At 29.7% G+C, this 24,183-nt stretch overlaps 2 protein-coding genes across 2 annotated transcripts; one reads left to right on the top strand and one right to left on the bottom strand.

Moving 5' to 3' along the window:
• Window positions 1–292: 292 nt before the first annotated feature.
• LOC140919359 (secreted RxLR effector protein 161-like) lies at window positions 293–933 on the bottom strand. Its single transcript, XM_073365369.1, has 3 exons — window positions 879–933; window positions 650–777; window positions 293–538 (listed from the first exon to the last, which is right to left on the bottom strand). The coding sequence occupies exons 1-3, from the start codon at window positions 931–933 to the stop codon at window positions 293–295; spliced, it is 429 nt and encodes a 142-aa protein (XP_073221470.1).
• Window positions 934–13,526: 12,593 nt separating this feature from the next.
• On the top strand, window positions 13,527–16,550 carry LOC101509680 (transcription factor bHLH49). The gene is made up of 8 exons (XM_004490276.4): window positions 13,527–14,527; window positions 14,622–14,837; window positions 14,923–14,988; window positions 15,096–15,164; window positions 15,296–15,367; window positions 15,460–15,660; window positions 15,951–16,038; window positions 16,122–16,550. Exons 1-8 carry the CDS (start codon window positions 13,673–13,675, stop codon window positions 16,157–16,159), a joined length of 1,605 nt encoding a protein of 534 aa, XP_004490333.1. The 5' UTR covers window positions 13,527–13,672; the 3' UTR covers window positions 16,160–16,550.
• The last annotated feature ends 7,633 nt before the right edge of the window (window positions 16,551–24,183 follow it).

The following is a 24,183-nucleotide window of genomic DNA, read 5'->3' as shown; positions in this document are numbered from 1 at the left end:
ATCCTGATAACTAAGGGGTACAACTCATGCTTAACACTAAGAAACATGTAACAAATCCAAGCAGTGCTTGAACTTATCACTGGTGATTGGCTTAGTCAACATACCATCTGCATTCTCTAAAGTATGTACCTTTTCAAAATCTTGTGAAGTCTCACTTCAATATGTTTGGTCTTGTGAAGTCTCACTTCAATATGTTTGGTCTTGCCGTGATACACCTGATTCTTTTCCATATAAATGACACTCTGACTATCACAATGCAACCACCTTGCTCAACACCCAATTCTTTCACTAATCAAGAAAGCCATAAAGCCTTTTTGGCAGCTTCAGCTACTATCATGTACTCAGTTTCAATTGTAGTCATAGCCACTATGGAATGAACTGATAACTTCCAACAAATAGGTCCTCCAACAAGAGTAAAAACATATCTTGTTGTAGATCTTTTATCATCTATATCACTGGTATAATCAGAATCAACATATCCTACAACTGAAGGGTCACTTTGTCCACTTCTAAACATGATACCATGACTTGTTGTACCCTTCAAGTACATGAAACTCTACTTCAATGCTTCCCAATGATGTATACGTAGTTTAGACATAAACTTGCAAACTTGACTTATAGCTTGGGCAAAATCTTTTCTAGTGCAAACCATAATATACATTAAACAACCAACAACACTGGTATATGGAACATTTGACATAAACTCAACTTCTACGTCTATCTTTGGACATTGATCCAAAGATATCTTATGTGATTCTCCAATTGAGTACTCACATCCTTCAAATTGCTCACATCAAATATGTCTAACACTTTTTCAACATAACTTTTCTAAGATAGTTATAATTTTATAGCACTTTTATCCTTGTGAATTTCCATACCAATAATCTTTTTAGCAACACCCAAGTCTTTCATGTCCAACTCCTTTCTCGACATGATTTTCAGTTCATTTTCATCATGTAAATGAGTAGTAGTAATCAACATATCATCAATATACAATAATATGAAAATAAAAGAGCCATCATCAAGGCTCCTAACATAAACACAAGAATCATACTCATACCTTTGGTAACCAATTTTAAGCAGGTATGAATCAAAGCACTTGTACCACTGCCTTGGAGACTACTTTAAACCATGCAAAGACCTTTTCAATTAACAAACTAGTCTGTCATATTTAGTATCACTGAAACCCTTTAGCTACTCCATGTAAATTTGTTCATCTAGATTACCATCAAGAAATGTTGTCTTCACATCTATTTGCTCTAAATGCATGTCCCGACTAACTACCAAGGCTAACATTGCCCTGATAGAAACATGTTTGATGGCCAGAGAGAAAATCTCATCATAGTCGATCTCTGTCTGTTGTGAATACCTTTTGCTACAAGACGAGCCTTGAACTTTTCTCTTCTTTTTATGTTACTGTTGGTTTTCTCTTGTACACTCACTTGCAACTGATAGCCCTTTTCTCCTTAGGAAGTTGAACAATCTTCTCAAGTCTGATTTTTCTTTAAGGAACCCATCTTCTCCATTGTAGCACCCATCCACTTATCTTTCTCCCGGCTAGCTATAACCTCTCTAAAGGTGGATGGATCACCAAAACAAGTAGAAAGGGCATAAGCTGTCAAGTCTTCAAACTCATGTCCTTATCTCCATCAGACCTATATGAGAAACCACTTTCCTGTAGACGCCCAAGGAGATCATATTCTTTCTCAATTCTAGAATATATTTGACATCATTTAACGTTCGCATGTCATCCTTGTCCATGAAAATTTTAATTTGTCTCACTCTAGTGACATCTCATGCTTTATCATCACCGAAATAAACAAAACCAATATTGCATGACCTAAACATGGTAAATCACTCCCTATGCGGCGTCATGTGATAAGAATATTTAGAGTTAAAAATCTATGCTTATATGCACTTGCTAGATGAAACACAAAAATGTCTCTTTCACTGTCAAAGTTATCAGTTTAAACCACTTTTGTGGAACTGGATGAATCATGATATTTGTTTGGATAGTCCCTTCTCCAATGTCTGGTCTGTTTGCAACTAAAGCACTCTATTGTTTTTCTATTCTTCGACTTATAACTCTTCTTTCTAGAACTTGCTTTGACTTTGTTCCACCCATGATTTTTACCTTATTTTACATACAAACCTTTGCCTGAAGTGCAACAATAATATCATCTAGCTTTATAAAGTCTTTTCCATATGTAAGAGTAGTCACTAGGTGATTGAACAAACCTGGTAACAAGCACAACAAAATAATAGTTTTGTCTTCGTCATCAATCGTCACCCTAAACCTCACTAAATTGATGATTATTCCATTGAAGTTATTGACATGTTGCAAATAAGATCATTCCTACATCTTCAACCTATACACTCGTTTTTTCGGGAACAAGTTATTCGTGAGCGATTTGCTCATATATTGACTTTCTAATTTCTCCAATACCTCCTATAGAGATATTAGGTCTAGGATATGATATATCACTTCATTTGATACACAAAAACCAATCATACTTACGGCCTTATCCTTCATCTCAGTCTAATCGACTTCTTCCATATATGTCGATTTCTCCTCATGCAGTGCCTTTTGAAGACCCTTTTTGTGTCAACAGATCCTTAACCCTTCTTTGCTATAATGCAAAGTTGTCTACTTCGTCGAACCTTGCCACCTCGGATTTTGCACCATAGTTACTCACCATCTAATATCAATGGTTAGAACAACAACACAATCTTAAAACAATAAAGAGATAAATTGAAAATAGGAACTCAAGACATTTGATAATGATGTTCAACCAATAATGCCTACGTCTCCGACTACATAGCAGTAGTAGTTCCACTTTATTAGATGAACGAATTAAAATTTGCATAATACAAGTTGTGCTTAAAAGGTAATAATAAGATTAAAATTATAACAATACCCCTAAATCTTAACATGAGTAGCTATTGCCCCTGCACCCCACAATAATGAATTGGGTCAAACCGCCCACTTGATACTACCTCTAAGCCATACTCAATAAATAGGAAGTGACAATAATAGCGTTTATAGCTTGCTGCTAAAGATGGCAGTAATGCACTTGTAGACTTTAGTAAATAATTAAAATAATTCCGGTTTACAATTTCTTTGCACTAAAATATATTTTCCCAAAAGAACTAGGTACTTTATGGGTTTAACTCATATTTGTAGGCTTTCAAATGCAACATATAACTAACCTTTAAATATTTATTTATTTCAAGTTGAATATATAATAGTATCTACTAATAATGTAAAAGAATTATACACTATTTGAGTATAGTTATTAAGAGATGTAAAGTTGATTTGGTGGTTAAGGTGAGAGAGTTAAATAATTGAGTGATAAAAATGTTACGAATTTGATCTTCATTCTCAACAAAAGACTAATAATATTAACAATACTAATTATTATGATTGGTCGTTGCAATTTTTTTTGAATAAAACTATTAAAATCTTTGTAATTTTTCAATAATAAAACTTGTGTAAACATAACTTTAGATATCAATTTAACACTTACAAAAGTTTAATACTTATTATTACCTACCTAAAAAAAATACTTATTATTACCGAAATACTGAGAAAGCCTCACACAATATTTTTTAAGCATTAGACAACATTTACAAGTGTTTTTAGTTTCAACGCTATGAAAAGGAAAGACAACGTTTTTTTTTAAAATAAAAAAGTGTTGTTTAATATAACCTATTACATAGCTTTTTAAATATAAGCATCGTTTAATGCAACCTATTAAAGAATATAATATTTTAATAAAAACATCCACAATTTTATATTAATGTTATCCATGCACAGAAGCGGTACTTGTATCTCTTATATAAAACAAAATTTATGTTATATATATCATCAATTAAGAATATTTCCCACCATGTTCGATAACATACAGTCTTAGCTGTTTGAACCAACTCATGCGCGCAACCTTGTTTCAAACACGACTAATCCGAGCACATATTGACATCAATCTCTTTAACTTCAATTAATTGATCTTCAAAGTAACTCGGACATTTGTATTCATCAAAGTATTGTAAACTATAATGCAAATAAGTTAAAATAATCAGATGAAAATAATAAATATTGAAATAATATAAACTATATAGAATAGAATTAACATGTTGTATTTAGAATCACATTTTGATTAGAATTGGCAATCTATTTCATGAACCTCATAACATCGTACACACAATCTATCCCATTTTTTGACGAGGACACTAAACAAATAAAAATATATACATCAATGTAATGATTTATAAGACAAAAATTGAATATCGTGTTAATTTTTTAAGACAAAAGTTTTGTAAGAATATTTATAATCATATGTAGCTATATAAAACATGTATTGGTCTTCGAAACTTGAGCTCCCATTTGAACGCAAAATATTTGAATAACTCTAACAAGTATACATAAATGGATATACTTAGAATAACCTTAAACACACACATATATGTATGCAGGTTTTGATACAGTTATATACTTACGTATCAAACATAAAGTTCAATTTCGAGTGATTTGTATAATCACCATGTACTTACTCCAAATAATAAATTATTTATAACGTGCAATTAATGACAATCAATACCTAGTGGCTCCTATATATATAAAAAATAATCAGTAAGAAAATCAAGTACAAAAAGAGAAAATAATATACCATAAATTAAATTTGAAAGAAAATCTAACCCATAATTATATCGTATAATAAACAATTTATCCAAATTATCTTTATTGTCCACTAATACATCAACTACATAATCTTTGACCTGAATTGGATCATTTTCAAACATGCGAGCCCACCAATTTTTCATACAAGTACCTTGAATGAAAATATAATTCGTTCTTCTAAAGTTATTTGGAATACCTTATATATATGGAGATAACAAAAGCACCTATTTTATATGTTTGAAAAGCTCTATCATTGCCTCCTTACTAATAATTTCTACATAAGAAACATCAAAAATACCTTTCTCCATTGGTATTTTATGCATGTCCGCATCTTTAGACATATTTGTTTCTACAAATGTTTCAAGATACTGCACAAACCGAGAAACCATTGCACAACCCTTTTTAGGGGAAGACTTTTGAAGTCTTGATTTGCAAGACCTTGCATAGGTGTTGCAACAAGCATATTGTTAGGTCCAACATTCTCATTTTATCTGACTTGTTGTAGTTTTTGTGTTTTAATCTAAAACATTGTAAAATTAATTTAGTTAATGATTAGCTAATTAATTTTTAAATAGTAAAATATTGACTAAGTAGTTGTCCATTATGTGTATATATATATACATGTTTCTTTTTACGTGATTGATTTGTTCCCCTTAACATTCTTATTAATTTGAATTTATGAGTCTGAAAATGGTGTAAAACAATGAAAATTTCAAAATAAAATAAAAAGTAATATAATACTATATATTGATAGTGGTCAAAATAGTAAGTAAAAGAGAAATGAAATGACAAATATGTTTTTTAACATACCTTAGCATCTAGAGAAATGAGATTTAGTGGCCATGATTCTATAGTATTTCCCACAAAAATTTTATTTTTACGATATATATCAATATACCTATTTTTTTGACGTGATTTACTTGTTCCCCTTAACATCCTTACCATTTAATTTGGATTTTATAGGAGTATAAAAATGGTGTAAAACATTAAAAATTTCAAAACAATATAACAATATATATTGATAGTGGTCGAAATAGTAAGTAAAAGAGGAATGATATGACAAATATGTTTTTTAATATACCTTAGCATCTAGAGAAATGAGGTTTATTGACCATGATTTTATGCCCTTTCCTACCAAACTTGCAACTTCAACTTTATCAAGTATAGACAATGGAGCATTCAACTCTAAAGCAATATCAATTGAAACTCTCGCATATGTAACGCAATGATTTATGGTGTAGAATCTCTTCCAAATTCTTGTACACCTTTTTCTTAGAAACCACGAGATAAATATGAGATGAAAAATATAGTACACAAGAGGAGATACCCTAAATCAATAATCAATATAAAGCGATTAATGAACTTTGTAGTTAGCATAAGCATAAATTAATTAAATAGATTGCAATATTTTAATTCATTAATTAATTACTTTGGGAAGGTTATTCGAAACAATAAGATTGTAACTAACTTTATCTTTAAGGGTATGCCTCTGACTTTGATTATTCAAGCAACACAACATCCGAGTCTAACAGTCAAGTCAATGATTCTGATGGAGAAAAGTCAACGAATTTGATGGAAGGTCAAATACTCTAATAGATTGAGAGAAAAATACTTAATTGGACTTAGAAGCTCAAATTGTGTACGTGATTTTGGAGTTCAAAGTTAAAGTTTATGGATACATTTGCTCAAAAGAAATATTTTCTAAGTGTTTTCTAGAGTGAAAGTCATTGTTACAATCAGCTTGATAGAAGCAAACCAATCAAGTTCCAAACTCTTGTAACTCATCCCGATAGTGGCTTTAGTATTCATTTAACAATCTAGGGTTGTTAGATTGTGTGGAGAAGACTTGGCTTATAGGATCAAGGTGTTGCGTGTCTTCAACAATTTAGGGTTGTCATATTATGTGGAGAAGATTTGCTTGTAGAGTCAAGGTGTTTGTGTTCCTTAAAAAGTCTGGGGTTTTAGGTTGTTTTGAGAAGACTGACTTGTAGGGTCAGACGTTGTGTAATTCAAGGAGTTGAATTAATGGATTAAATCATTCTAAGTGAATGGACTGGGCGTAACTACCAAGCTGGTGGTGAACCATGATAAATTTCTTGTATCACTTTACTTTTGCATTCTTTAGTGTTGTTATTGCTTCTGCTATAGGTCATCAAACTCGAACCAATTTTAATCAAATAATAAAAAAGAATCCAACTTAAACAAACACAATTAACCCCCTTCTTGTGTTTGCACCTTCACGCAACACCTTACAATTTCTCTAAGTTTGGCCCAACTCAAATTTTTACAATTAGACCAAAATGTTCTTACTAATTAAGTCTACTATTTAAATTAAAACTAATATTAAAATTTGATAACACATAGATGCAACTTTCATTCCTTAACTTCTTCAATTTAGATTAAACAACTATCTTGGGCTTCAATTCTTCATGAGTTGGACTTGCTTCAAATAAAGTGGCTATCAAGTTATTTGGAGCATCATATGCCTTCTTTGACCTTGCTCTTGTCATTGGAGTTCCAAGACCTTGAATATCATCTATGCTTTCTATGTCCTCATCACCTTGTGTATTTCAACATAGTGTTAAACTTCATCAAACATACAATAGAGTTTGCTCCGATTCTATCCTTCATATGGTCACTATTTTATTTCAAGTTATTCCTTTCCCTGTTATTCTTTCCAAATTATGAGACTTCGAAAGTCCAATAGGTTCAACATTAGATATATATTATGTACAAAATTTAACAACTTCTTCTACAATGTATCATTCAACAATACAACTCTTTGGTCAACTTCGACTTTTCATGTAGCCTTTCCATATTTTCATATAACGCTCAATTGGGTACATCTATCTCATATAAGTTGGTCCACACATTTGTGTCTCTTTCACAAGATGAACCGTTATGTCAAAAAATGATGTTGAAAATAGGCTAAATTACATTTGTGGTCCCTTAACTTAATTTCAGGTAACGTTTTAGTCCTTTATCTTCTTTTTTTCCCGACTTAGTCCTTTATTTTAATTTTAAATGACAATTTGATATTTTATGTTTTAAAATTTCAACAACGTTATCCTTTTTTAAACAAAAATTGAAAAAAAAATTCAATCAAAACTCATAAAATTAATTATATTCTTCAATATAATACAAATTTCATCAAATCCGTAATGCAAATCTTCAAATAAACTCATATTTTCATACTTTATTTGATATTATTAGGAATAAAGGACTAAATCGAGGAAAAAAAAGATAAGGGGTTAAAACCTTACCTGAAATTAAGTTAAGGGACCACGAATGTAATTTAGCCTTGGAAATACATCTCAAGCTCACATAAAGTAACAATGATTTCTTTTTGCATTAATGACAAGATGGCAGGATCAATTACTTTACTATAAAATCGCCCTAAAGAAGAAATATATTGTAGTTATGGCGTGTGTAACTTTTTCAGAAGAAAAAAAATGGAATGTACACCTATTGGTAGTAAATGTTGCATCATAGCATGACAATTATGAGACTTTAAACCCTTAATTTGAGGTCTTTCATAGATACCAAATTTCTAATATTTGAAGAGTACCCTTCTTGAACTTTAACTTCATGAAAAAACTTACAGAAAGCCATTTTCTCTTTCTAGATAGAGTGTGAGCAGTTGGTGGCAGATATGTTTGTTTTTCTTTCTTCACGAGTCCCAATTCAATTATTATTACCATGCTTACCAAATCCAACATTGCATTGATGCCATCATAAGACTTTCCAAGTACATTTAGTAACTTGTCAATAACACTATCAAAAATATTTTTTTCAATATGCATCACATCTAAAAATGTCTTACATATAATGATTTTTAATATGGCAATTCTAATAAAATTAACTTCTTCTTCCACTTGCTTTTGACAAGCTCTCCCGCAAAAGGTATGTCAAATTTATTATTTATATCCTTATTTAAAATTTAAATTGTTTGTAAGTATAAAATATAAAATATAAAATTTAAATTGTTTTTAATTATAAAATTTAAATTGTTGATTTAGTAGTGTCAATGAATAATTTAAAATATAAAATTATTTCATTACTTATTTAATTTTTTTTAGTATTTTTTTGTTAATTTATAATAATTAAAATATAATAAGTTAATTTAAAAATAAAACTAATATGTAATTGTTCATAATAGTCATTTTGGTACTTAAATATAATATCTATTATATCATATCATGTAAGATGTGTATCAAATACTTAACAAAATAAAATATTATTATTATATTAGTTATCATGTGGGTATCAAACACATGATATGATAATGTTTATCCTATCACTATCCTATCATATCTTTATCCAATTTTATATCATATCATGTGCATCAAACGGACCTCTAGTGTCTAAACAATGATGAAAACAGAGTTGTGATCTTACTTCAAATTTGGCAAAATCTAAAAACGAACAATACATCGTTAGTTAAAATTAATCATTGTAAATGACGAGACATATTTCTTATAAAAGGTTATAGAGACTTACGATCATGAGAAGGTACAATTCGATGACATAAGTAGATGATCGAACATGGTTTCTTGTTTATGGGTTTTCGCATATGCATTTTTGAGTTTATTGCGCCTGCGTTTATGGGTTTATCGATTTTTGGGTTTCTACGCTTCTAGGTTTGTGTTTCAAGAAGTTATAAGAGTCGGTTTCTGCGTTTCTAGAATTGAAGTTTATGGAGTTTCTCACGTTTCTAGTTCATGTTGTTTCTGGTTTAAGACCTAAGATAACACTTTTAAGAAAAACGCTTTCGAAGGTTCATACAAAAATTTCATATTTTTTAAAAGATTTAAGATAGTGCTTCGCCGAAAAGTGCTTTATAGATTTACCAAAATATATATTTATTTATAAGACTTAAAAAAGTGTTATATATATGTTCATTTTTTACATAATGAATTAAATTTCAATTGGAAATAATTTTATAAATAAAAATATATTTAAATGAGTGAACTACAACTACTAATACATATATCCTCGTTAAATCATGTAGAATATTTTTCTTTTCCTTCTTAACTCCAAATTATAAAAAAAATGTTGAAGTTTTTTATCATTTATCTTTGACAAAAGAATAGTACTCGAATATCAAATATTATACGTTGAATAACAATTTGTGCTAGACATTAATTCTCCAAACTAGTTGAAGATTAATTTTATTTTCTTCTGTTTCAATAGGCAGTACAAACAAACAAGAGAGTAATATGCACATAAGATAGTACAAGCTAATTATCACAAATGAGATGCCACAGACAATGTATCTTCTTTTGATGTTATTTCCCCTCTCTCCTTAAGAACCTAGACAATGCACCTAACATACATTAATAATAATCTACAGTGCAAGACCCATATGGCTTGTTTTTAGTTTATAATATTACACAAGGCAAAAAAGAAATGAGTAGAGATGACCCAGCTAGATTTGGGGGCCTTGACCAAAAACAACATAAACCCATATTAAAGATCTCTCGCACTTCTTTCAAGGTGTAATAAAGGACAATGCAATAAGATAAAAGAGAAAAACACCCCATGTAAGAGTTGGCAATGTCAGTTGCAAGCTCAAAATGTTATGATTATTAACCCTTTAGAAGTTGAATATTTGGTTATTCAAACTAATTTTTTTTATTTTAAGTTTTGAAATTTTTAATTTTGAGATTTAATTTTTTTGTTAATTTTTATATTAGAGTTTATATAAATAATTATTGGCGCAGACAAATAATAAAAAATATTGTTTTCTATTAAAATAGTATCTTTTATGAATTTAAATAATAAAATGATTTTAAAAAAAATTAATAATAATTGTTGTCGTTGGTGGCAATTGTGGACGTGGGTGATTAAAAGTCAGTGGTAATCAGAGGTGGTATTCGGCTGCGGAAGATGGGGATTAGAGTGGTAATTGGTGGGAGTAGTCTTAGATTATCCCTTTTTTTTTTAATAAGTTGGTATTTTTTATAGTTAATTATTCTAATAATAAATAGTAGACATTCCAAATAACTGTATTTGTAAAAATTTTAATAGAAATTTGAAAAAACAAAATATTACTTGATTAATAGATACATTTATGGAAATTCTAGTACTTAAATCAATTATAAAGAATATATTTTTCTTTATATTTGGTCTCTCTCATAAAATTTATAGTAGCTTTGCGATAAATGGTGAAAAATAGGATGATTGAAGATGTTTAGAGTGATGGTGGACGAAGTGATAAATTATAGTGGTCAATATATGGGTGATCTGAAGGAGATCGGAGTTGTAATCAGAGGGACTAAAGTGGTCAAAGATGGTGATTAGAGTGAGACTGACAATGGTCAAAATGGTCGATGAAAGTTAGATTAGTGGTTACTACAAAGTGATAGAGTGGTCGAAGTCCTGGTTAACGATGATCAGAGTTGTGGTTGAGAGTTCTCAGAGAGGAAGTCAACGTCAAAACGGTAGTCGATGAAGATTAGAGTGGTGGTAATGATAATCAAAGTGGTGGTCAACGATCACCTAACAATGCCATGTTAGAATTAAAACAAAAACAAGAATTATGAAACTTTTTTTGGTATGTGGATAAAACTTTTTTCAAATTGAGAAATAAATCAATGTAGTCCTATTTTATCTAAACCTTTAAAAAAAAATTCAAACTCATAACTACCTCAAAGAGACCAAAAAGTGTTAAATATTCTTATTTTAGTTTTGAAAATTAATGATGTTAAGTTGATTTTTCATTTAATCTGAAAATAGTTTTCTTCTAAAACACAAAATTATAAAGATAGATTTTATAATTCTATATTTTTGTTTTAAATTTAACTCGTCATTCCAAGTGGTTGTTGATCACCATTTCAACCACCACAATCGATGTATTGACCACCATCATCAACCATTGTAACCACTTTGGCCACAACCAACTATCACTTTGATAATCACCTTTGACAACTCTAACCCCCACAAGCAACTATTCTTACCCCTTTAACCGTCATTTAAAGAGAAAAAAATATATATGCAAAATTAGTGTAAATTAATTTTAAGGTGACAACTTATAGGAATTAAGTATCTTAAAGTTATCATCAAAATAAAATAAAAATATAGGATTACGTGGAAGATGGTGCATTGCGATTAGATGTTGGTGTAAAATAATTTTATATTAACAATGTAACTATTTTTGATTTTGTGTATTTCAACAAAAGGAGAGATTCACATGTCAAGGAAACCATAAATATTGTAAAAATAGTTCTCTTAATAATTGTTTGATTGTGGCTCCTTCTGCATACAAAAATATGTAATGTTAAAATTATATTTTTTTATTATCTTTTCAGACTTAATTATTTGTTTGTTATTTTTTTATGTATCAATAATTATATTTTTAGAGTAAAAAATAAAACACCAAATGTTATTTATATGAGACATGAGTTTTTTATAGGTTAATCAAGATTGTAGATTCGAATTCAAAGTTAGACATACAACAATATTAAAATTGTTAGCTTTGAGAGAATTTATAACCTATTTAGATTTCATAGAACTCGAAACAATTTTTGAATTATGCATAGAGAATATCTACTTGACATTGTAGAACAAGAGTAATTATATATCTTTAAAAAATATCATTTTAAATTTATAATACAATTTTAATTATTTTTCTTCCAATTACACAGTTAATCAATATTATGTAGTATATGCATTCTCCATTTGCATTTTATAATATAGAATACATAATAAAAATAATTTAGTAAAACTATAATTTCGTTTATTATCTATTATTAATTTGTATAGGTGAAAAGATGTATGAAAATTTGTATAGGTGAAACAATATATGAAATTTAAAAATAAAATCTAAACTGGAGTATTAAATAAATAAATAAATACAAGTAGAAGAATTAACAATGATTATAAATTTCTCAAAGTTGAGGAAGAGGTGCTTAAGGGGCAGGTCTTTATATTATTGTGAGTATATTATTTTACAATTGCAGTGGCGGTGGTTAATCATCAAAAGCTCTATTTTTTATGTAAGCGTGAGGTATATAAATCAAGGGTCCTTTGCCACTACTCTTTTCTTTCCACTCTCTTTTTCAAACAATCTATACTCTACATATTTGTTTGGTTTTGTTAGCTCTCAAAATTTACCTAATAAAAATCCAACCTTTATATTTCTCTCTCTAAATAACACCAATCCACTTTAAACTTTTTATCTATCTCTCCTTTTCTCTCTTCTTCTAGCACAAAGAAGGGAGTTTTTGAAGAAAACCCAAATTTGAAAAAAGTGTTTTTGATTTGTGGGAAAAAGCTTGAATGGAAGGCACAGGGTGCTAAAAGTAGCACAGGATCTTAAATGGGTATCTTTCTCCTCCCACTTTTTAATTTAAAGTTGGGTCCTTTTTTATTTTAATTTAAAAAATAAAAAAACTTTTTTTTGCTTGTTCTAATTTTATTTCTCTTTTTTTTTTTTTGAAGGGTTTGGTTTCTGTTTCTGCAACTCTGACTAGGGCTTGAATGAAGTTATTTATTATGCTGAAATCAATGTTATTTGCATAATTGACTCCTTCTATAGTCTTCTTTTCATCTCTTTTCTTTGGGCAGTCTTTTTTAGTCTTTTTTCTCTTTCTTGAGAGGGGTCCTTCTTTTATGAAAATTTGGTACTTCCAAGCTTTGGAAATGGTAGCTGCTAAACTCGTGTGAACATTTTGGTACATCTTTTGGGTACTTGGTTTTTGTTTCAACCCTTTGGCAATTTTACTTTCTCATCATTTAATACTATCTCTTCCCTCTTTCTCTTTGTCTCTTTTTTTTTGCTTCCTTACTTCTAATTTTGTTGAGTTGAGTCTTTAAAGTTCCTCATGTACTCATTTGAACCTTTTCATTTGGTGGTTCACTCTTAATCATTGCTTTGTTTTGTACTCGCTACCATTTGGCCACTATTGAAACTTCTAAGTGAAAGTACTTTAATAAAATTTTATTTGATTTTGTTATTTGTTAGTTGATATAAGTTGTGAAGGATAGTTTGATATGAGTGAGAAAGAAAAGTTTGAGGTAGATAGAAATGGGGATCCTATGAGTTATTCTAGTGGTATGCCACTTGATTGGAGATTTGGGAGTGGCAATCTTGTAAATTCATCTGTTGGTTTGGTTACTATTGGAAATTCTATGAATATCAATAGAGGAGATCTAATTGGCTCTTCTTCATGTTCCTCTGCCTCAATGGTGGATACTTTTAGTCCTAACTTTTGGGACCATCCAACTAACTCACAAAATTTGGGATTTTGTGACATCAATGGGAGTTCTTCGAATGCCGCCGGAATTAGAAAAGATGGATTTGGTTTTGGTGATGGTTTTCTACCAAATGGACAAGGGGTTTTTCAAAATAGTTTGTCTCAGTTTCCGACGGATTCAGGATTTATTGAAAGGGCTGCGAGGTTCTCGTGCTTCGGTGGAGGGAATTTCGGCGATGTGGTTAGTTCGTATGGGATTCCTCAATCCATTGGTATGTATGGTGGGACAGTCAGTGCAATTCATGGAAATAGAGATGAACTTGCAGGTATTGGATTGAAAGTAGCAATTGGAGGACAATCTCAAGATATTGATCCTAATGTTGTTGAAGCTACAAAAGCCGTGTCTCCATTGATTGAGCATATGGCTACTCAAGGAAGTCCTCTAAAGAATGATAGAAGCGACAGCCGTGTCGTGTCTCATGATGATGGGAAGCAAGCTCTTGTTAGACCTGTTAATGATTCTGATAGAGGTGAATCGGGTGATGATGATGGTGACGGTTGTGGACAGGATGATTCACCAATGTTGGAAGGTACTAGTGGCGAACCTTCTGTTAAAGGACTAAACTCGAAGAAAAGGAAAAGAAATGGACCGGTATGATTTGTGACTTGTGAACTTTATTTTGTTGTGTGCGATAGCGACACTATTTCCATTTATATGATTGATTTTTTCCGCGTTGTTGTATTAGGATGCTGATAATGATAGAGCGAACCGAACTCAAGAACTACAAAGTGAAGGTGCAAAGGACAACCCTGAGCATCAACAGAAGGGAGATCAACAACCAAAGGCTTCTGGGAAGAATGCTAAACAGGGCTCTCAAACTTCTGATCCACCTAAGGAGGAATACATACATGTTAGGGCTCGTCGGGGTCAAGCAACAAACAGCCATAGCCTTGCAGAGAGGGTAAGATATTATTGCGAGTAATTATCTGCAACGAAAATGAAGATTTTTATGAAGGATTTTAAATTAGATTTACATTGCGTTGCAGGTGAGGAGGGAAAAGATAAGCGAGAGAATGAAGTTTCTTCAAGAACTTGTGCCTGGATGCAGCAAGGTCGGTGGCTTCCAGATTTTAAACCAGAAGAATTCACTATGCTATGTTGAAATTGCCTTCATTTTGTCGCTTTCGTTTTAACATTGTAAATTTGTTGATGTTTATAGGTCACTGGCAAGGCAGTGATGCTGGACGAAATCATCAACTATGTACAGTCACTTCAACGACAGGTTGAGGTATGGTTGAATTGAATTGAACTCTTATCTTTGTATTTTCCCATTAGAGATTCTTAAGCCATCTAATTGTTTTGCCCTACGCATTTTATTATTGTTTTTTTTACTCCAACCCATCGTTTCTCCTTTTCCAGTTTTTGTCTATGAAACTTGCAACTGTAAATCCACGGCTGGATTTTAATATTGAAGGCCTTCTTGCTAAAGAGGTAAGTTGTTAATCTATCTGTACAGTTAGAAAAAGCTTACGATCTGTAAATGTGTCTGAATTTGCGTTAGTACATTTGGAACATTGTTTCAGATTCTTCACCAACGGCCCGGTCCTTCATCTGCACTAGGATTTCCTCTAGAGATGTCTATGAATTTTCCTCCATTACATCCATCTCAACCACGGATGATTCAGTCAATTATTCCAAACATTGCCAACCCGTCCGATATCCTTCGAAGAACTATTCATTCACATTTAACACCTTTGACTGGAGGATTCAAGGAGCCAAATCAGGTATTGATCCATTGCAGTTGCAAGCAATGTGATTTCCTTTGCATATCATATCTTTGTTCATATCAGTAAACACCGGAACTATTGCAATGCAGCATATCGATAATAATTAAAAACCACAGATTTAAGGATGCATAATATTTTCTGTATATTAACGCATTTACACAAATAATAAATGTGAAAATCCTCGATACACCTTGTATTAAATTACATTGTCCTTCCTTTGCAATGTTTCTGTGAAATTAAATTACATTTTTTCTTATGTGTTCATATTTTGATTCAATTTGCAATAGATGCCGGACGTGTGGGAGGACGAGCTTCATAATGTTATTCAAATGAGTTTTGCAACAACTGCTCCCATGAGTAGCCAAGATGTTGACGGTATAAATTTCCCGGAACAAATAAGCCCTGTTTTCGCAAATTACATTTCTTCAATATAATTACCTTGTTACATGGTCTTGTAGGTACTGATACAACAAATCAGATGAAAGTTGAACTTTGATGTTAAGTCTATACACCGCATTCATCTTCACTACAGCGTGAATTTTGTGGCTTTCGTTCTAGTCAGACGGAAATAACTACGGTTAGAGTTTTTGATATATGACTTGCCAAACTTGAAGGTTATATATCCTGATGATGCCAAGGACTTTGGGGGCAAGTCACACCCTACAAAAGCTGGATGTAAGTTAGAGAAAGTATTAATGGATGCTCCTTTCTTTTGAAGCGTGAATATATATATATACATATGTATATCATATGTTTAGAAGTGGAAGTCTATTTTACCAAAAATTGGTTTGCTCACTAAATATAATTGAAGAATGTAAAGACAGGATCTCACTAAGTAAGTTGATCAACCATGAGAAATTCCATAGCATTTTTTGTTGGGCTGGCCATATTTTAGTTTACAGTGTGCAATTATGGTTTTGATTTGTGGTGCTTGTATATAATGTATTAATGTTTCCCCCCCAATTAATGTATTATGTGACCAGAGTGCTAGCAACACTTTCTAAAACAACACTCAACACTTTATAAAACTCATGAACACCCTCATATTGGTGTGCACTTCACTATTTTAAAAATGGATTTGGATATTGCATGCAGTCCTGAAATCAAAGGTTTTCTAGATTTATTATTTTAAAAATCTGAATTTTTAATCTGGATCGATCAATCAGAAAAGTCCTGATTGCTGGACTGTGCATTTTGACTGTATGTTAAATTGTGCAGAGCCCACTTGACTTTATTACAATTTCATCCCATAGAAAAACTGTGAAAAATAGCATAAATGTTAATTTCAACCTATAGAAAAGTTGTGTTTGAAAAATAGCATTGGATAGTGTGTTATTTGTTAGACAATAATTTACTCGACTAATGTTATCGAGCTTTTATATATTTTATATATTGTTGAGGGTAGTTTAGTTTTTTAAGGGATTAATATTTATACCTCGATATTGGATTGAATTTAGTAACATTGGTCATTTGAATGGAACTTTATTCTCGTTTTTGTTCTTATTTTTTCTATTGTATTGATTCTTATGTCAACATTATTAACATTTTTTTGTCTGTCTGTACGGAATGATAAATACTACAAAAAGAGTTATAGAATTATAATGTTTTAGGTTGAAATTTGAGATAAGATATTTAATATAATAATATTAGCGACTTTGTTATTAGCATTTCTTGTAAATGATATGGTGGAAAACTTTTGTTCAAAGAGAAAATGTTAAGTAAAACACATGAATGCGTTTTTTTTTCTTCCATCTATTTCTTTTGTTTCATAGTTGATTTACGAGGATTTCTTGACAAATTTGGGAGTAAAATTTGTCTAATTAATGAGATAAATATTATATAATAGATAAATTGTATATGTAACAGACACTTGGTTTGTTCAACACTGTGAAGCTACTAAGAGTTAATTCGAACAAATCCAATAGATGAAATTTGTTTTGCCTTTGAATGCATTATTTCATCTCTAATAGGATTAGTTAGTGTGTTATTTAATGGCTTTAATAAGAGTAATAATAATCAATGTGTGAAGTGTGTGATGAAATGATGCATAAAATAATTAGTGAATATTTAACCTACCATGTGATGATAAATGTAGAACAGAGTCCGCAGAATTAGACAAACAACCCGTGATATTCAAATCCTTTTTAGAACACGAAAAATTGAGGGTAATCATTTGTAATTTTGTACTAAATTGGATACTTCAAATCAAACTTCCATCTTCCTCCAGTACAGTATGACCCGTTTATCTTCTTGTTAAGAGATATTTCCAAATTAACTCTCTACAAATAATTGTTTTAGGTAAATTTTATTTTTATGGTAAAATTATTATTTTTTGGGTAAAATGTTTTTATTTTACTTAGACGTAGGTATAATGGCTATCTTTTTATTTTTCATATCAATGAGAAATAAAACAGAAAAGAGAGACAAACCAGCTTGAAAGAAAACTCTTCTTATTTAACTAATCAATGAATTCAATCAAGTGATTAAACTCAAATAATTAATAAATCATAGTTAAAGAAAAATTGTATAAAAAAACTTGTGTTTGAGTTTTGGTTAAAGTTATATTTGATTAAATTTTACTTAACTCTCATCTGAATTTTAAATTATTTAGAACTAATTCCTCCTTGAGAATTGGAGTTTTAAGAAAGAAAAAAAACTAATCAATCAATTCCATCATTTCCCTTCTGCAATGGATGAGTCAAGAATAAATTCAAATTATGATTTCAAAAATGTCGAATGTGATCAACAATGAGGACATGTAGACGAGTATTTTGAACATCTTTTTTAATTAACCAAAATCCGAATGAGTCATATTCACATCTGATCTTTTTAAACTATCAGTTAATATTGGTTGGTATATCACAAAAATTCGAAAAGCTCATAAGTTACTCTCCAATATTATTTATGAAAAATAAGTGTATCATAATTTTTTTTTTCATTTTTGTCTAATAAATAACTTTTTTGGAGTCAAATCTAATAAAAAGTTTGAAACATTCTATTTTAAACAACTAAATAAGATCTACAAGGTTAGCATTTAAGTAACAAAACCATATATTTTATAACTAAAGCGCTACCACTTTGTTTGTAAAAATTAATTGATAACTTGGAGCTGATAGTTGATGACTTATAGTTTATAGTTAATAGCTGTTAAACTAATTGAAGCGTTTGGTAAAATTAACAATTAATTAATTTTAAAATATAAAATAATATAAACAGACATTCTTAATTAAAAATAAATTTTATCAATTAATATTTAAAATATTTTAAAAGTAGTAATTTAAAATTTATCAATATGATATAATTTTTATTTATTTATCTATTTTCTTTATTTTAAATTAATTATTTTAAATTTAATTATTTATAAATAATTTAGAATTGTAATAAATAAATTATTTACCTGAAATTTTTATTTATTCAAATTATTTTAAATTTTAAAATCATATAAATATTTAAATTTTAACATTATTTATTTTAAATTATAAAAAAATAAATTATAAAGGATAAAAAAAATGATTTTGTTACAATGTTAAAGGTAAAATTGGAAGAAAAAATATAAGTTATAAATTCATAATCTACTTGAATTAATTTATCAAAAAATGATCATAATTAACTGTTACCGAATAAAACTTATAACTTATAAGATACAAGCTATATAACTATAAATTCCTTTTTTGAACCTACCAAACAGAGCCTAGATCGACGGGAAAACTTGAGCTTACCATAAAATGAGAACTTGGCAAGGAGCAAAATTTGGTTCATACTTTATACTAGACAAACAAAAATTCTTACACGTTTTAAATCATTCCAATTCACCCATCAAAGCATTAATTAATGTTGCACTCAATGCTGCTACCAACATCTGTTTGGCAACGAGAAATCCAAACAAGCTAGACTTGTTGGGATCTAATTAATGAAGTCCATCATAAAAGCCCCAAAATTGTTTTCTCAATCATAGCCATTTGCACAAGAGTCTAGTCGATGGTGTTATGGAACACCTTTGTTATAGAATGGAATGAATTTGATTTCCCATGGTCAGGTGAGGTATCAATGTATCATATTGAACTATTTATAAAAGAAATTCAGAGGGGAAGAAATAAAAAGAAAAACAATTCACCCTTATTTCTTAAGTATTTAAAGTTGAAAGGTTTAAATTTTAGAGAAACATACTCAAAGAAATATTTTCTTAATACTTTAGTGTGATAAATCAATTGTAACAATATGGTTAGTAGAAGCAAAACACAATTCATTCCAAACTTGTGTAACTCAACCCGATAGTGGTTTTAGTGTTTCTAAAATAATTTGTGGTTTTCAGGTTGTGTGGAGAACACTTGACTTGTAGGGTCAAAACGTTTGCTTGCCTCAAAATTTTTATAGTTGTCAGGTTATTTTGAGAATACTGACTTGCAGGGGTCAAATGCTGTAAAATTTAAGGATTTGAATTAGTGGTTAAATCATTCTAAGTGAAGGGATTGAGTGTAGCTACCAAGTTTGTGGTGTACCAGGATAAATATTCTTGTGTCACTTTACTAATGCACTTTTTACTTTAATGTTGTGACACCCTAAACCCCAAAATAATATATATAATAATTTATATCATATCTCTATAAAATTTGCAGCAGATAAATAAAAAGTTGTTTCCATGAAAATATAAACTTTTATTTTTAATTTAGGATATCACGTTTCTCAAAAATCAAAAGGAACACTTTAAACTTCTTTACTCCTATAAAATAGTGCAATCTCAATAAGCTTGATTTAAGTATAATTACTTGATTTAATTCTAAAAACTTACTAGTGCTTATAAGGTTTTCATACAAAAAGTAGTTTCAAATTAAATAAGTAAAATACAAATTACAAACCTTATTTCCGGTATCTCCTATCAGAGCGGGGTTCCTCCCAAACTTGAATTTCAAGATTCATTAACCTGTAACAACTGCGATTTTGCAAACGCAGGGCCAAGCCAGTCAAACACAAACAACGAAGGAGGTGAGTTTTGAAATCATGTTAATAGTATAATATAAGTAAGAAGAACACGCATTTGATCATAAATAAACCGTATCAATAAACTAACATTATTCAAGGAAAAAATAATATAATAAAGTCAAAATAAAAAAAAATCAATACATTTCACTATAACATCAAATCATCTAAGAAATTATTATCGCACATGATACATATTAATCACAACAAAACAATCACAAGAAAATGCAATGCTATGCATGAGCTTAGACTCTACTTCACAATGTGGTACCATTCTAACTCTGAAGTACTTGGTGATGAGGCTTGATACTATGTCACCATCCTGGTGGACGGACAATTCAAATTGGTCCTGTCCTTATAGATCCCCTCAACTCAACCCGAGACACATATACGCGACAGTCGAGGTAAACGTGTGTTGCGTGGTAGCTCCCGACATTTAGAGTGATACCTCCAAGTCACCTATGAATTCCCCACTCGAATACCTCCAAGGTCTAACAATCTTGTCGTAAGGCTCAATAACAGACCGCCACGATCAGGCTCGTTCAATTGTACTTCCCCAGAACACTAGGCTTGTTAAGCCTTACCTATATGATGACAAAATAATCTCCACTTCACAAATTCTCAATATTTATTTTCTCTTCTCGTTGGCCTATAGTACTCCATTAAGACCGTCATCTCAAACCCATATTGAAATCACAATTATTTCATTCACTATGGGGTTACTTCAATATTCTCATCACAATTTATAACATCACTATAATTAATCACACATCATCACATAAACTCATCACAATCTTGTAACATCACTCTCATCAATCACACATCATCATATAGACTTATCACAAATTTATAACATCATTATTATTAATTATACATCATCATAATCACATGAACTTATCAAAATGCATCCACCTTTTATTATCACATCGACTAAACCTATCTAATCAAACATATACATAAAATTCATTCGACATCCAATATCACAATAATATCAAATATCACACATTTAACGCAAATAAACCAAATATCATAATAATATCAAATGCCACACATTTAACAAAATTAAATCAAATATCACAAAAATGTAAAATGCCATACATTTAACGAAATTGAATCAAATATCACAATAATATTAAATACCACATATTTAACGAAATTGAATCAAATATCACAATAATATTAAATATCACACATTTAACGAATCAATTAACACCTTATAAGTATTTCTATTTCATATTTTAATCACACAATTTTCATTTTGCACATTAATTAATTTATCACTCAAAAGGCTATTGTTGTACGTAGCGAGCCCCAGATAAATCGTTGAGAAATACGGTTTTTCCCGTTCATCTCACAATATATTATACTCATGAATCCAAATGATCTCTAACCCCTTACCTTATTTTGACGCCTTCACACACGAGTACGATTCCACGAGCAAACAATCTTTGTTCTTTGACTTTTTGTCCTTCAATCGATCTAACTCGACAGTTTATGGGAAAATGTCAAAAATAAATTATGAGAAAATACTCTAAAAACTAAGTTTTGAAATTCGGTAAAGGAAAATTATCATAAATTAGAAAACCAATAAGTGGATAATATAGCCACTTTTCACACGATCGTTTTGGTGTTGGTTTCACTCAAATCGGACTTACGGTGAAGAAGAACGGTGCAAAATAATGAATTTTGTAAACGGAGAAATCGGGTATCTTAGGAAGAAATTGGGATTGTTAAAAATCTGGAAGATTGTGTTTAATTGACTAACTAAATGAATGGAACAACATACTCAAATTTGAGCGAAAATAGAGAAAGTTTTCTAAAACATATATGGAGCACCGGTGACAAACAATAGCTTTGTAACACTTTATTTCTATTCCTATTTCTTTCGTGGGGCTGGGTTCCCTTCTTTATTATTATATTTTTATTTTATTAACATAATTAGGTCAACCTGGGTCAAGCCCATTGGTCCACTTAATTATTTTTAGTTTTACTATTAAAGTTTTTATTTTGCTTAAACAAAATTAATAGTTACTTAATCTCATTTTTAATACTCTTTCAAACATCAATTAATTTTCAAAATATTACTAATATTTCATAACTAGTATATGATAAATTAGAGTACTTAAAATGATTAACTTTTTTTTTTAAAAAAAATTTATTATTAACAACAAAAACTCTCATATTCAAATTAATCACTATAATTATACTTTTTTTTTTCAAAATGCTCACGTTATAATAATACTATCATTAGAGAATAATTAAAATTATAAAATAAATAAATATAACAACAATATTTTTTATTTATTACTAAATCATAATAAATAGATATATTAAATCACAATTCCAAAATAAGTATTTAAAAATAAAGAAAATCAAACACAATATTACTACCATCTCAAGATAATTATTTAAGAAATAAATAATTAAAATAAGAAATATTTAGAAATAATTAAATATAATTAAGTACACATTGAATATTAGTCAAACACACAGGAAAATATCATATTAATTACCAACTCCTATACACACGTAAAATCACTTAAATCTTATTCTTCAAAATATTTACTCTAATATACTATTATTTTTTAAAAAATATAACAAATAATAAAATATAACATTTATTATTCATATAATATATTGGGTCAAATATGTACAAGATTAACACATCATAGAAAACACATATATAAAGAAAATTATTGGTGGAGCAAATGCTCTTAGGCCTGTTTAAGTCTCTTTTAAATAAGAAATTTTATACTAATTCTATTTTTTTTATATAGTATGTAAGTGAGTTTTACTAATAAATCTACCAATTATACTAATTCAATTTTATTTAAATACCTACATGTTTCAAATTTTGAGTTTTTTGGAGTCACATATCACACATATTTGCACAACACATGCCTATATGTTGAAGTTGGTGTTTTGACTGAAGATTGTGCTTGCATGACATAATTGTGAACATGATTTGCTATTGTTTGCTTGGTTGGTTGTAGCCAATAATTTTTATATGTGTGGTTCATGTTTGATAATGGATAGGTTCACACTTATTGAATTATATTACTGAATTTATGAATTACAATGTGTTAATTGTTGTGTTTTATATGTCACAAGGTTTTATATGCACATCAATGCTGGGAACAAAAAAATCTACTCATATTTCGCACCTGTGAATGGAGAAGCTATTACTTTTATATATTTTCAGTTTGTATCATGATATTTTAGTAGTTAAGTTTAGAATTAAAACTTGTATTAATTGTTCACTTAGTACTTAGTAGTTTAGATTAGAAAATAATTTGGTTATGTTGTATTGATATTGAAAAAATGTAAACTTAATTTGTTGTTAAGTTGTACTCAGACTGTTATTTTTTCCAATAAATTAGTAGTAAAAGAATTGACGATGGTTCATCTTTCGACTTCGAACTGGTTATTCTCACATTTGGAGAGATGAATTTCAAGGTTATAACTTTTTATGTTGATGTATTCTACTTCTTGTATTTTCTTTAGGTTATATTCTTGACATTCATATCAACTTAATTCTAAGGT

The sequence above is a fragment of the Cicer arietinum genome, chromosome 2 (genome assembly GCF_000331145.2).
Source record: "Cicer arietinum cultivar CDC Frontier isolate Library 1 chromosome 2, Cicar.CDCFrontier_v2.0, whole genome shotgun sequence".
Lineage (NCBI taxonomy): Eukaryota > Viridiplantae > Streptophyta > Magnoliopsida > Fabales > Fabaceae > Cicer > Cicer arietinum.
This window is presented reverse-complemented; position numbering and strand designations above follow the sequence as displayed.